Source organism: Hypomesus transpacificus, chromosome 19, assembly GCF_021917145.1.
Source record: "Hypomesus transpacificus isolate Combined female chromosome 19, fHypTra1, whole genome shotgun sequence".
In the NCBI taxonomy this organism is placed as follows: Eukaryota; Metazoa; Chordata; class Actinopteri; order Osmeriformes; family Osmeridae; genus Hypomesus; species Hypomesus transpacificus.
The window spans coordinates 4,034,266-4,049,450 of NC_061078.1; the positions used below are offsets into that span (position 1 = coordinate 4,034,266).

Sequence of the window (15,185 nt, forward strand, 5' to 3'; positions counted from 1 at the left end):
ACAGTCCAAACTCCAAGGCCTAGTCTGTCAGCTGTTGACAAAATAGTCTGAAAGTTGCAGATGGGGGTGGTTGTAGAATTGTTCTACAGGGCAGAAGCAGGGCTTTGCATTTGATCTAGTTTGTTGCTCAATATCAACACAAATATCCCTCATTTTAGGCTAATAGTTGCCAGTGTATTGATTGAGATGTCATTGCTTTTCTTGAACCAAGTGATTCATAGGCCCAGGTTGTTGCTGTGTAATCCATTGATTTATGAAATTACATAATTACATATGTCTATGGCTTCAATCTCCCCCTCCTTATCGTGTCGAGCACCTAGTAATCGTATCAGTGGTTTGTGACAAACCTTGCGCTCCTGCCAGACAGTGTGCCTTTGGTTAGCTACTTGATGTCATGAAGCTTTATGTTAAAACTAGCAGCTTCATCTTGACCTATGTCATCCTTAGCAGGCAGCTAGCTGAAGGCTGTAGATTCTACATGGTTGTCTCTGGAAACCAGAGAAGACTAGGCTGCTCTCGGGTTGGAAAGCGAGTTGGGTTGAAATTACCCTTCTGTTTCCTACAAGCTGTGCAGTTTTTTTTTGCGACAGAGGCCATGCCTGTCTGTGCGGTGAGGAGTGTGTGTGTTTTGTGTGTTCTAAATGGGTTCAGTGAGGACTGTATGTGTGTGTGAGGCAGGCAGCCCAGGCCGACCTTACTGTGCCCTGTGCCAGGCTCTAGGCCAGGCTGCGTGTGTGCCAGCACACTGGTACCATGTGCCAGCCGGTGCACATGGCCCCCTGCGTCACGTTTAGGAGCCCCCCCCGGTAGGCTGTGGGCCTCCTCTCTCCTCCCCTCCTCGGTCGCTAGGAGGTAGGGATATCTCAGCCAGTCCCGCCCTGGTCTCGCGCGAGCCACCAGCAGGAAGCACGGCTGGGTGGACAGCGTCTGTCTCCCTCCCTCCCTCCCTCCCGGCTACTCACCAGAGTGTGTCTAAACTCCTGTGATGCTACTTCTCAGCGCCAGCTCCATCCTGTGTGTGTGTGCGTGAAGGGGGTGGGGGGGGGGGTGTCGATTGGGGACAGTGCTTGGGAATTTTGACCACACGATGTTGGATCACATGTTTCCTGTTTGCTTCATTTTTTATTGTGAATTGCATCTAAGGGCTCATTAGATTTTTTCATATGGATTATTCTAATGTCCTCTGTTTGTTATGTACCGGCCACATCTTTAGCTGGGATATGGCAACATATGCAATGTAATTGTCTTTGCATGTATGGAAATGCAGTACTTTTGGGGTTAAGTTGTGAAAGTTAATGTAATAACTGCTAGCACCATCTGCTGGCCTACTTCCTTACAAAGAGCCAAAGAGAGAGTGAGTGAGTGAGAGAGCAAGAGAGAGAGAGAAAAACGCGTCCGGATTTTAACGACATCTCTAATATTCATGCTGATGCATTTTGCTGCTTTGTGCTTTCATTTTCCACCACTCTGCCGGAGACTCAAGCTCGCCACACACGCCCCAGCCAGGGATAGGGGAGGGGAGCGAGGGAAGAGGAGGAGGAAAAAAAAACAAGGGGAAAAAGGAAAACAACCAAGCGAGCAAGCCAACACAAAACCATTTTGTGTACCACAGAGTAGCCTACCTTAGCCTGAGGAAGAGCCGCAAAAAAAAGAGCGGAGAGACAAAACGGAGCGAGAGAGAACGGGAAAAGGAGCAAAAGGGGAGAGAGCGCGCGGCGGAGGGGAATCAATGAGAAGGGAGGAGAGAGGAGGCAGGAAGAGAGACTGACAACACACGCGCGCGCGTCCGCACACACGGCACGGCTCGGGCGGACGGAGCCGAAGCAGGCGGTTAAGAGCAGAAAGAATGAGAGCTTCCTGGACTGCCACGCACCTCCTCCACCGCCCACAGCGCTACTCCCACCGCTCCCAGTGAAGAGCCCCGGCTCCCATGCTCCTCCTGAGCCCTGCCCGCCGGGGGAGGAGGTGAAGGAGGCTACGACACGCCACCGCCGCTCCGCTGCCTGCCTGCCTGAGGAGGGCTGAGGGGGGGAGGGGGGACACGCAGCTCCAAGGAAGAGAAGACTGATCGTCGAGCGAGAGAGAGAGAGAGAGAGAGAGAGAGAGAGAGAGAGCGAGCGAGAGAGGGAGGGAGGGATTGAGCGAGTGAGCAAGGGAGAGAGGAAAAACCCGGCGAAAGGGCAAGGCTTTTGTTAGCTGGTTTGAGAGGGGGAGGGAAAGGAAGAGAGAAAAAAAACATGTCTACAGTGAAGAGGCCAAGAGGAAGGGTAAGTGAGTCGCGCTGAGAGCCGGGAGGGAGGGAGGGGGAGGAGGGGCCGGCAGGAACTGAACAACCTCCTCTGCTACTGGCTCATGCTGCAGCCTCCACTGCCGCCATCTTGAACTCGTTGTTGCTTTTTTCCCCCTCTCCATACTCATTTGCTTAATGGTGCAAGGCCTTAAGGTGGCATGCTATGTTTCCTAGCTTTCTCTGCCTACGCTCATGTTATTCCTCTGTACTTCGATTCCTCTGGCTATGTGATCCGATGCAGATGGAGGGTGTGTGTGTGTTGTGAAAGTGTGTGTGTGTCACATGAGCTGGGAACATCATCATTCACTAGAGAGTTCATTGCGTGAAGGAGTGAGCGGGCTAGTCCAAACTGTTTCTATCCCCCCCTCTCTCTCCTGTGATAGAGCCTAGCATTTTTCATGGGAGCGTGCGGTGGGAGAGAGATTGAAATCACTGCAGTGCTGGCAGCCTGTAATTTCAGTTATTTATAGATGTATTACACAGCTGCAGTGCACTTGGTTTTGGTGCATTTCTCCACTCTCTCGCTCTCTTTCTCTCTCTCTCTCCGCTACCGACACTCACTTTTCATACAAGCTCTGGTTCCTGCTCTCACTCTTTTCTGTTCCCCCATTGCTTCCTCCCCCTCGTGTTTCTTCCCCATCTTCCGCTCTTTTGCTTTAATTTCCCCCACCAATCCACCCCCCTCCAACTCTTTTTCACTTTGAACTGAACGAGAACATTCCAGTGTGAAGCAATAATGTTCTCTCTAATAGCCTGAGCATAGTACACGTGAAAACCCATAATGCCGCTCTTGTGTATCTTCCAAACGAATTGCTATTTATCCCACCCCCCTCCCCCCTTGCTTTGTTTGTGTGGTTAGGTTCGAGATAATTCTCTTTATATAGCAGTGTACGGAGCAACTGGCGATGGTCCTGCCATGGAGCCATCCGCAACACGTTTAGACTAGGTCATCCATTTCTAGGCTGTGGGTGCTAGACTCATCAGAAGGGAAGCTTGCACTGTATAGGAATACATGCAGCCTGCATTATTCACGTATTATCACGTATCAGGCCGGCTTCATTATTCATGCGCGTTTGGCTCCACGTGCTTTGGCCCGTGGGCCCCCGTAGAAAGTATGTTTGGAGAAAGGCAGCTAGGAGACGAAGTGGAAAAGTGAGTGACCAGCAGAAACAAGCCAGGCGCTTCAGCGCGTCTTCAAAGCGGAGACAGTAACGCGTCTTGCTGGGAGATGTTGGATGTAGCGGACAAAACACTGTGGTGTGTTACTGTAGCTGCTGCGTCTGGCCTTTTCTAAGAAGCCATGCTGTTTGTTAAAAGAGTTCTTTTGAATATGATTCGGTGTGAAGTCTACTTCCTCTTTGATAATAAACCTTGTGCTTCCTTTATCTGTATGCCACAGTGCAATTTCAATTCTGGCCATTTCCTCCAAGGGAAATCTGATGAACAGTTACCAGCTTTAAGCTTAGCTTCATGACAACAAAAGGCCCCATTGCTCAAAGCACATTGCTTTGTCATTTTATTGGCCTCCCCACGTCACCAACCACAGCACCACTGCTATAAAACTGGATTGTAAGATGGGAGTTCTTACGCCTCTTTGACATACAATGTGCCAGAGGTCCTATTCCTTGGCAATATTCTTCAAGTCGGTGATGGTGTGTGTCAGTGATGTCGACAGGAAGATTCTTTCATTGGGGAATCTTAACAACTTCCCATCAGTGGTGGTGAGATTAATCTGGTGAGGGTTCGGACTAACAGTTCAGGTAGATGGACGTCTGGTGTGACAGGAGCAAAAAAAATTAAATACTTGTGTGAATTCCAGTCCTTTGTGGCTCTCTTCTGGTGAGGTCCAGAAGAAGGTTATTCTGAGCTTATGCAAATGTGACGGAGAGAAGACTCAAGTTTCAGGAATTCTCTTTGGCTATTGGCTTCTGTATGGGAGAACATGACTGGCCAACAACCTGAAAAGGCATTTGTGTTGTATGTTGACTTTGCTGTGAAACAATTGTAACCCCCCCCCCCCCCCCCCCCCCAAAGACTTTCCACTTGCCTATTACTCAGATGTATTTACATGTAGCTATGCTACATGACCTTACCTCCTTTGTGTTTGTGTGCCTTCATTCCGATTTATATTCTCACTCTAATTCTCAATTTGTTTTCCCTCCAGCCTCGCAAGAACGCTAATGGTCCGAGCCAGGCCAGGGTCCTCAGCCCTCCGATGAAGAGCAGCTCCTCGTCCTCCTCGTCCACGTCCTCCTACAGCTCCTCGTCTGAGAAAAGGTCCCAGCGGAAGCTGAGCCAGCAGCTTGCCCAGCAGCAGCAGCAGCAGCAGCAGATGGAGGGGTCTGTGGAGGACAAGCAGGAGAAGGCCAACCGGATCATCCACGAGGCCATCGCCAAGGCCCGCCAGCGGGGGGAGAAGAACATCCCGCGGGTCATGAGCCCGGAGAGCTTCCCCAGCTCCTCGCAGCACCGGGGGCACCGCGAGAGGGAGCGAGGGGGCAAGTCCCGGCCCAAGGAGAAGGTGTCCAAGAAGGCGCGCATCGTGGCCTCGTCCAAACCCAAGCAGAAGGCCAAGATTGGGTGAGTAGCAACCTGACTATCCCACAATTGGCGAACGTATCGTTTGGCAATGAAGGAAGAGTGATTTGTTTTGTTGCATGTACTTCAAGGTCTTCATCTTAAACTAAGAGCTGCCAGGCCAGCTGGATCATTGTTTGTCTACATTGCTGCCACGCTTTTCAAAGCCCCAGCTTCGTGTTAAGAAGCCTATTTCCAGCATTCCAACAGTTCTGTTGGCTAGCTACTCCCAGCTCCCAACATCCCTGCCTGTAAACGAGATGGCAGCTCAAAGTTCAGCTGAATTTACGGCACGTTGTACTCAACAATAAACCAGCTACAGCCATGCGCGCACAGACAGGGAGGAGCAACAATGGCTGCGTTTCGCATTGACTTCTCCGCCAATATGGATTTGCTTCTGAAGGACTGTTAGTGGGTTGAAGCATGTAGCGTCTATGTAAAGATAATCCTGCTCCCATCCCCCCCCCCCCTACTTCTCTTCCTATGAGGCCGTGTAGTCGTTGGTAAGCCACACCCAGTGTGGGCTAATGAAAAATCTGCCGTTCCAAACCCGAGGGTGTATCACGGCATGTACTCGGCCAGGCAGGAATGCCAGGTCATTGGTGTTTGTTGGTTGGGAAGATGACCCGAAGAAGAGAAGACCGAGAATTTACACAATGGCACACAATATTATCTGCCCGCTTCATGATTAATGGTTTTATGAGCTTGGCTGCTGGAAAATGGCTGTTGCCGATAATGGATTCAGCTAGCTGTGTGTGTGTGTGGTGTGAGGGTGTTAATGTTGCAGTGGTATGTGTGTGTGTGTGTGTGTGTGTGTGTGGGAGAGAGAGAATGTGTAAGGAGAGGTGGAGGAGATCAGGCTTCTGTCATGCTAAAGCTTATATCTGGGAGTTAGTGCTGGTCTGCGTCAGTCTACATGGTTTATACATGCTCAGTCCTACACCCAGAAGAAATGAGAAATTACCCAGAATACACCACAGCTAGCTTACACAACAACAGGAACTAGCATCAGGTTACATTTATTGTTGGCCAAAGCCCGGGGCAGTGGACTTCTTACCATCATTAGTGTACCAAGTAGGTTCTGCCAGTTTAGCATAGAAACTAGCTATACATAATAGCATGGCATAGCAAGGACCCTAGCTCTACATTTGCATTTTTTGCATAAAGTTTGCTTGGCTAGTATAGCTCAGAGATTAAAGTGCTTTATGGCAGATCAACTATGCTGTTGAAAGCACTTGCTAAATGAATATATCATTATTACATTACTGTATTTTTCATAGTGGCATCATTTAGAATAGAGGCTAAATATACATGTACATTGTAGTATAGATTAGCAAAAGAGGCTAACTAAACATTTCATAGCATAGAGGCTAGCTGTACATTGTGTACGATTTTAGTGTACGATTTTCACCGTTGCTTAATTAAATATCCTAAACCAGATTCAATCTCACCATAGTTATTTTCAGACAGAGGTGTTATTCTGTTGAAGAACACATTTAGATTAAAACATGTTCATCTCAAACCAGTCTTTTGATTGCAATGGACAGATCACACATTTGATTGAGTACATAACCTATTTTTTAACAATGCCCAACAGGGAAACTAGGCTATGTACAGGCAAGGGCGTCCACTGGTGTTTCAATGGCCTTTTCATGAAGATCGGCACGCCACACATTCCAAACATTTTGAGAAGTCATTCAGTGTAATTAACTTTTAGGCTAGCTGTGTACGGTCGAATCTGAGTAGCAAAAATATTTGTAATATCTATACTATCTATAGTATTTACACGCTACAGTAGCACTTAAGGTCTGTCTTCCAGGGAGGCACGGTGGTCTGGTACTGTAACCCAGCCTTCTCCCTCTTATTGACAGATAAGCTTCCGAGCCAGACAGCCTCACGTCGTGTGTGTGTGTACGAGTGGGCGGTTTCTTTAAAGCCGGTGGTGAATTTGGTTTGCCCTCTGCGACAGTTAATGACCCACCAGGGGCAGGGCGAGGGTTCAGGCCACACTTATACATGAAGGCATCTAGAAGGGATTGAGAAACACATGGTGGTTTGCTTTGGTTTGCTCCTCTTCACACCAGACCTTCGACTGTTAGAGAGGGCCTGTGTTTACTAGAAGATGTTGGAGTTCGTCATGGCTGTTCTTTGGGTCCGGGAGGACCGAGGTGCTGTGTTGCTGTATTTGTGGATGGTTACTACGTTGGTGTGTTAGCGTAGGCGCTACACTACTATGTGCAGTGAATGTGGGGGAGAGTGTGTGCGTGTGTATTGAAGCGTGTGAGAGAGAGAGAGTGTGTGTGTGTGGAATCAAGCTGGTGGTGAAATATGTGGTGTGGTCAAGAAGGCATGAGATGAGTATATGATGAAAATCCTCTAGGGAGGTTTTTGTGTGTGTGCGCCATCACCCAGGTTCTCCTCATGAAATATGAATGCTCAGCTCCGCTGCAGAGGCGCTAACCTTCCTCCCTCCATTACTCCTCCCTCCATGATGGCATACCGGGCGTATGCACGTGTTTGAAGGTGTATTGTTGTCTGTGCTGGTGTGCCAGTCTGTCAAAGAGCAGGGGGTTTGTGCGGATGTGCGTGTGTGTCCAGGGACCAAGCATCTAATAGTGTTATGAGGCAGCCACAGCCTGCAGGTGTGTGTGTGTGTGTGTGTGTGTGTGTGTGTGTGTGTGTGTGTGTGTGTGTGTGTGTGTGTGTGTGTGTGATAGAGAGCGACCACCCCTTTGAGGGAGAGCTAAGACAAGAGGACAGGCTCTCTAGGGACACCCGCCCAGACAGTCTGTCTTCATCAGGTTGAGTTAAGTGTGCCCTCTGAGGGGTGAGGCCGAGGGCATTGCCAAGGGCTGTCTTATCACAGCGCTGTCTGAGAATCATCCCCATGTCTTTTTCCTAGCTTCCTACAGATAAAACAACAACCAAACATTATAAACACCATGCTGATCAGACAAAAGCATATACAGATATTCCTCTTGCTCTCTTTTTCATTCTCCCCCATCCCCCTCTCTCGGCATTCTCCACATATTTCTATGGTGATTTGCGTTCTTCCTAACATGCTTAGAGCTGCGACAAAAGGGCATAAATATTTATTTATTTATTTTTTTTTTTACATGCGGCCATGATCTGAATACTGGGCCAAAACATCACAATGCTGTGTACAGTGACATAAGATCAAACAAAATGGTGCCAGGGAGATCAATTACACGATAGAAAATGGGGCTTGGGGTCTAGCCTATATGCTGCAGCCTATAGCTCCTATCTCAATTCCAAGCTGCTACACACAAGTCCTATCTAATCCTATTCACTCTCTCTCTCATTAGAAAAAAGCCAGTCTTTTCCTTAATCAAGGTTTCTATTATTTTTTTTTTTCTGTGTGTGTTTTAGCCATGCATGTGTTTGTGTATGTGCCTAGGCTTTGCTTATGCGTGCATATGCAATGTGTTTCTTTGCGTGTGTGTGTTTTTGTCTCGTGCATGCAAAGCCTAGCAGAAATGTAGATTAGTGCAGTGTATAATGTCTACTTTAGCAGGGATCCTGGCGGTGTTGCTGCTGCTGCTTGTGCAGGAGAGATTACAGCCCCATTCATAAGGAGGAGGAGGTGTGTGTGTGTGTGGGGGGGTACTGGGCTAGCACCACTGCTGTCTCACTAAGCCCCCACCCCAGGAGGTGCTCCACTCATTTAGCAACACGCTCTCTCTTTCTCCCTCGCTCTCCCCCTCTGTCTCTGTCTCTCTCTCTGTATCTCTCTGTCTCTCTCTGTCTCTCTCTGTCTCTCTCTCTCTCTGTCTCTCTCTCTGTATCTCTCTGTCTCTCTCTGTCTCTCTCTGTCTGTCTCTGTCTCTCTCTCTCTGTCTCTCTCTGTCTCTCTCTCTGTCTCTCTCTCTGTCTCTCTCTGTCTCTCTCTGTCTCTCTCTCTGTATCTTTCTCTGTCTCTAGTTCTCTCTGTCTCTCTCTCTGTATCTTTCTCGCTCTCGCTCTCTCTCTCTGTCTCTCTCTCTCTGTCTCTCTCTCTGTATCTTTCTATGTCTCTCTCTGTCTCTTTCTCTGTCTCTAGCTCTCTCTGTGTCTCGCTCTTCATTCAGGCACGCAGCTCTACTTAATCATACAATGATTTGGGGGTAATGACAGTGATGTGTGTACACAACCACACACACCTTGTTGAGCATGATATTTCAGGTTGCTAGCCAAGCCTCACAGGGAAGTTTGAACCACAATCCCGTATTTTAACTGTGCCATGGCCCACAAAATGCCGACACACTATGACTCTCTTATCCCCTTTGGTGTATACACACACAGGCACACACACACATCAGTGGGCCTCTGGCCAACTAGGACAGGGCAGCACTGGGGGGCTGGAGGATGGAAGCCAGGTTATTAGGCTGGATCTGAGTCTGGTAGCCAAGTAGTTCCAAAGATGGAGCCAGAGCCTTGAGGGGATGAATCACTGTAGCTCGCCCCTCGAGCTAGCCTCCTGCCTGTTAGGCCCCCCCCCCCCCCCCCCCCCCAGGGTGCCTGACTCGCCAGCACGCAGGAGAAGGAAGAGGATGCACAGCCACCAGGACTGGGAATCAAGTGTTTTATGTTCTCCCTTCGCCAAAAGCTTTTAAGTTAAAGGTCAAGGCTTTGTTTGTGTGGGCTGGTGTGCGCCTGTGTCGGTTGCTGCGTGTGACGTGTGCGGGGGTGGGCTGCGTGTCGCGGGTGAGGAGGGGCGTTGCTGCAGTGTGGTCGGAGTCAGAGAGAGAGAGAGAAAGAGAGAGGGGTATTATTAAATAATGTGGCCGTGTGTTCGTAGTAGTGGCATTAAACCCTGGGTGGGCCTGTTGAGAGCCTATCTGTGGTTTGACGAGGGGGGGGGGGGGGTTGTAAACCTCAGTGTGATGGGGGGAGGGGAGGAGGGGGGATGAGCTTCACGTGTGCGTCACACCGCCCCCCCCCCCCCCCTCGTCTCCTCCCATCATGCGCTCTACTCCCTCACCACATTAGTGATGCACAGCTATCTATCCATGCTGTCCCATCTCTGTCTGTCGATCTCACTCTATAGCCCGGTGGATCTCTTAATCTATAGCCATCACTCAATCCTCTGTGTCTATCCATCCAAATATTCTCCATCCATCCATCCTCTATCTCTGTCCATGTGTCATCTTTCGATCTATCTAATCATCTTTCTGTCCACGTCACTCCATTTTCCTCTCAAATCAAGGATTGCTCAACACTGCATTTGTACAGTAGTTTCTCATCTCACCGTTTAATGTGACACCATGACAGGAAGTGAAATGTTAGTATTTGTGGCTTGCGCCTTTTTAGCTGCCAATGCTAAAAAGGTGCCTTTTTTAGCAGATAACAACCTTGTTATCAGTGGCAGTCTGACGACATGGGCCTCAGACTGCCAGTTCACTACAACACAGCAAACTGCTCCACCATTTAGCGTTCCCTCTGAACCTGTGAGCGTTTCAACCGGTCTGCACTGGATCATCACTCTTGGCATCCTCGCTCAGCTGTTCTCGTCACGGCGGCAGTAGTGCTCGGCATAAGCGTTCGCAGGACGTGATGTCACACAGCCGCCGCCCACGCTGCCGACTTTGCTCCTGGGGGGGGGGGGGGGGCGCGTTGCCTGGCAACCCCAAAGTGTCATTGTCGAGAGGATAGGCGAAGTGTAATATCATCCGGATCGTTTTGGAGGCGGAGACATGATTGAGACGGCCAAGCGGAACGGGAGGGCACACCCGCTGGAAGGCTCTGGTGCCCCGGCCAGGTGTTCGCCCGTCTAACAGAGCCAGCACCAAAGAATGCAGCCCTCTGGTTCTTTTTGTAAGAAGAGATGCCCCCATTGAGCATGGGGAGGGAACTGATGTGACAGGGTGGCCTATCGTGATGGAGCAGACCCAGGCTCTGGCTTCTAACTGGGGCTGTGGTAAATGAATGTTGGCTGGCTGGCCCTGGAAGAGCTGGTTGTTTGGACAGGACTGACAGTGTCTGTGCTGGCTGGCTGGCTGGCTGGCTAGGCAGCGTTGCCAGAATGGCTGGTGTGTCAGCATTGCTGGGCATGCTGGTTGACCTGGCTGCCGGCCTGCCTGGCTGGCTCGCTGTGCTGGCCCCTCTGTTCAATCCCTCTCTGTGTTTCTGTGTCAGGGAGAGACTCGCACCTTCTCTTTGCTGAAGCAAAATGCCTACAGGGAAACTCGGCTTCACCAAAGAGATGGCAGTGTCACAGCAGAGTGTGTGTGTGTGTGTAATAGGAAGAGAAGGAGAGGGGGGAGAAAGAAGATACCGACTGTCTGCTTGCTTGCAAGCGTAGCTGCGAGTGTGTTTGAAACACAATCGAGCGAGTTAGACATTCTGTCCCTCTGGCTTCAACCGGGAGGGAGAAAGGGAAGGAGGGGTGGGGGTGGAGTGTTCCAGAATGTGATAGACCGTGGGGATGACGATAAGGAATAAGGCAAGAATGAATCAGTGTCTCCCACGTAGAGAAGACGGGCGCGGGCGGCCCTGGTCCCGGCCTCGTCAGCTCCTCCTGTTTGATCTGCAGCTGTGTGGGTGTCTGTCTCGCCCACACCTGCCCTCAGTGGAGGATTCTTCTGCCAACCCCACCTCCCTCCTCCTCCCCTACACACACACACACACACACACAGTCACTGACGTCACACATGTCCAGGCTGAGGATTCCACAGCTCGCTGAAGTGGAATTTTGAGTTTTTGTCCCCAAATGACGATTGTTGATCCGTGTGTTGGGTTTTTCTGCCTCCACTGACGAGAGGAGACCCCCCCCCCCCCATCAGTTTCTCATGCGTTTGATGAGGGCCCCGGCTGCACAGGGGATCGAGAGTGTCTGGCTCGCTGCTGTTAAGACATTTCCATGTTTATGAGTTCACTGGGCTGTCGAGTGGAAGAGGGGGAGGGAGGAGGTTCAGTCGCTATCTCTCTCCCCTTGATCCTGTAAAATGGATGACAAATGGGGCAGTGCTTCATGTTGATGTGAGCGTGGCAGACATGCACGCACGCGCGCGCGCGCACACACGCATGCATTGAATGCTCAGATCAGAGGCCTATTGTATCACCTCCCAAGTGCACATCCTTGTAATTTGCAGGGAAATGTGTTGAAAGAGGAAAGAGCCTTGAGTTGGAGGACTCCCTTCACACAGCCTGCAGCCTCGCTCAAGCTCCCCAGTCCAAACGTGGTGGTGTTTTTGGCCTCATCACCAAACACACACACAGAGCCCTGGGGTTCAGAATCTGACAGCGGTGTTTAAGGCCTGGTCACTTTGGAAGTACATTTGATGTGGACTTTAATGATCATATCTCTAGTTATTGAATCAGTCTCTCTGTTGGGTAGAAAACTTGTGTGTGTGTGTGTGTGTGTGTGTATATGTGTGTATATATATATAAATATCTCACATATAATGAAGCCTAATCACTTTCTTGTGGAAGTAATGACAGTAATAACAGCTGTCTGGCTTAAGTGAGGCAGAAGAGCTCTCTGCTGCTCTTCCTTTCACGAGCAAGGAGTGTACAGCACAGCAGGCAACACTCTGGGGGTCATTTGATTTTTGCACAACAAGGACAATATTTATATTATCACTCATCAATTATTCAAGGTTGCCTCACAGTTTCTATTAGTTCTGAACTGCATAAGAGCCTCGTGTGCCCCCCCCCCTCTCCTCTCTAATTAACACTTGCATCATTCCGGCTTCTCTTCTTCTCTCTTCAGGAAAATCGTCATCAAGTTTGGGAAGAAGAAGAAACGGAAGCCCGCCTCGTCTGAGGAGGATGAGTCGGACGACGACCCTCCGGCACGCCGCTCGGCTAAAGACGACGACTCGGTAAGTGCTGCCTCCCGCCCCCTTCCAACCCCCTGGGCAGTCGCACTCTGACTCTAATGAGGGGAGGTGTGCCCTGGTTGCTGCGGGTGTTAAGGTCCCGCTGAGCGGTCATGTCCCCAGGGCTCCGCAGTGTTCACGCCGCCACACCGCCACTAGACAATGATTCACAGCTGCTCTATAGAGCAAAGCGCCCGCGGGTCAGGGGCAGGTCAGGGGTCGGCCATCTTGACAACGTGATATCTTAACTGGTGTTGGAGGCTGATAGACAGGACCTGAGGGGGGGATTACTGGGTCAGACGCTTGATGAAGAGGAGACGCAGCACAGGGATCAGCCATGCTTCATTTAGCCACAGAAAACATCGCCTTGGCCTTTTCTGCCTTGCATTGATTGGTGCAGTGGCCTCGTACCTATTCATATTCAGTCGTTCTTCCTGAAATATCTACGAGAACCATACAGGGACCAACCAGATGGAAGCAGGGAGGGAGTGATGCGTTTCTGAGGTGGGAGCGATCACCGTTTTGATTGACGGGTGATGAGGGATTTCTGGGGACGACCAGCTTCTCTATCCCCCCCCCTCTCCCTGCCTTCCTGCCGGGGAGCTTATAATTACGCTCATTAAACGGCGCCCTGGACTTAATTAAGGCTGTCTGATGATGACTCATTTAGGATGATCTTGTGGAACTAGAAGTGGCGTGTCAGGCAGCTTGGAGGAATGTACTGTCTCTGGGTGTGTGTGTGTGTGGGGGGGGGGGGTCTGTTTTAGCTGTGACACACACAGTGTCAGCACGGTCAGCCCTCATCCACATCCTAATACATGCAGGCCATCCCAGTGACTTCCAGGGCTAATTGTACTGTCAACCATGGCTTCTAACAGGGCCTCACAGATGTGTTAAACATATGGAGCTAAGGCAACACGTTTTCCTGTCAACCAGACAGGGAAGTCGATTGACGAGGTTGAACACACTTCAGCATTGATTATTATGTATTTTATTGAGGCTTTTTACATTTTCATTTTAAAAGAAATAAACAACAAGAAATGAGAGGACCAGCTACTATCGCCCAGGAATGACTGTAAAAGCATCCTAGTGTAGGATCAGTGGTGATGTTGGGTCTGTCCTCTCTGTGGTTCTGCTCTCCGTAGAAGCGGCGTTCCAACCGCCAGGTCAAGAGAAAGAAGTACTCGGAAGAGCTGGAGGCCAGGGTGTCGGACGAGGAGGTCAAGGTCATCGTGAAAGCCAAGAAGACCAGCACTGCAGCACGGAAAGACCCCGGCATGCAGCTGTTTGTAGTGAGTTCTGCCTTGCCCTTCCCCCCCCTCCCTCTCTGTCTCTCTCTCTTTCTCCTCTTTCTCCCACACACTACAGACTAGCTAAGAGCATTGAATAAAACATTGTTTTCTTTTATCATGTGCATCTCATATATATGCCGGAGACTGTATGAAACTTGAATGTGGAATACAAAGGACCAATGCTAGGAATGTTTCATTATTGATACATGCTGTTTTTCTTCTTGCCTCAGGAAAACCCCAGTGAGGAAGACGCTGCTGTTGTTGACAAAATCATGTCCTCCCGCACTGTGAAGAACGAGGTACGGTCGCCCGTTCCGTTCCACGTAATAACACTGAGGGCTCTGAGTATCTGGACGTGTTCCGTCAGCCCTCGCAACATCTCCATTTCCTCCTTAATGAAAATATGCGACGTCCCTCTATTCCCTTTCAGGTCTCTCCGGGGGTTTACGTGGAATCGGAGGAGTTCTTTGTCAAATACAAAAACTAGTAAGACTCCTCCCCTCTTCTCCCCCTGCGCGTCTCATACGCCCGTTAGCTTATTGTGTGCTGCCTATGCCCGGACAGAGAGACAATTGGGACTGATTCCTCGTTAGTGGTGCTGCTGGTGTGTATCCCCTGGTTGACTGTGTCCCACCCCCCCCCCCCCCAGCTCCTACCTCCACTGTGAGTGGGCCACAGAGCAGCAGCTGGAGAAGGACAAGAGGATCCAGCAGAAGATCAAACGCTTCAAGATAAAACAGGCTCAGAGGGCACACTTCTTTGCAGATGTAAGGGCTCTGTGTGTGTGTGTGTCTGTGGGCGCGCGTGTGCTCGTCTGTGTTTGTGTGTGTGTGTGGGGGTATGCTTGAATGCAAATCGGCGCTCCTGCCTCTCACTGTCGGCCCAGCCGCGGCTGTTGGGCTCCTGTTCCAGATGGTGCGAGGGTGGCCAGATTGATTATCTCTGTTCTTGTGCTTTTCAGATGGAGGAGGACCCCTTTAACCCTGACTATGTGGAGGTAGACCGAGTACTGGAGGTGTCCTATTGTGAAGACAAGGACACAGGAGAGGTAGCGCTGCTTCCCCTTCAGAGGAATGCCTTGAAACGGAGAGGAGATGGGGCTGTCTTTGTGTGAAGCTGTGTGTGTGTGCGCCTGTGGATGTGTGTGTGTGAGCTCGCGTAGCCGCGGTTGTGTGTAGTCGTCCTTGTGAGTGTCTCTGTGGGTGG

At 50.2% G+C, this 15,185-nt stretch overlaps 1 protein-coding gene across 8 annotated transcripts in view; it reads left to right on the plus strand.

Moving 5' to 3' along the window:
- Positions 1-15,185, plus strand: part of chd9 (chromodomain helicase DNA binding protein 9) — a 52,943-nt gene that overhangs the window by 14,162 nt on the left and 23,596 nt on the right. For 7 of the 8 annotated variants that reach the window (XM_047041688.1, XM_047041687.1, XM_047041689.1 and 4 more), the window contains 7 exons: positions 4,455-4,870; positions 12,579-12,690; positions 13,833-13,979; positions 14,210-14,278; positions 14,410-14,465; positions 14,629-14,746; positions 14,941-15,027. In XM_047041688.1, the coding sequence (XP_046897644.1) occupies positions 4,455-4,870; positions 12,579-12,690; positions 13,833-13,979; positions 14,210-14,278; positions 14,410-14,465; positions 14,629-14,746; positions 14,941-15,027 (1,005 nt within the window). Of the gene's footprint in view, positions 1-1,265; positions 2,268-4,454; positions 4,871-12,578; positions 12,691-13,832; positions 13,980-14,209; positions 14,279-14,409; positions 14,466-14,628; positions 14,747-14,940; positions 15,028-15,185 lie in introns of those variants that run through there. The other variant, XM_047041692.1, reaches the window with a different exon arrangement.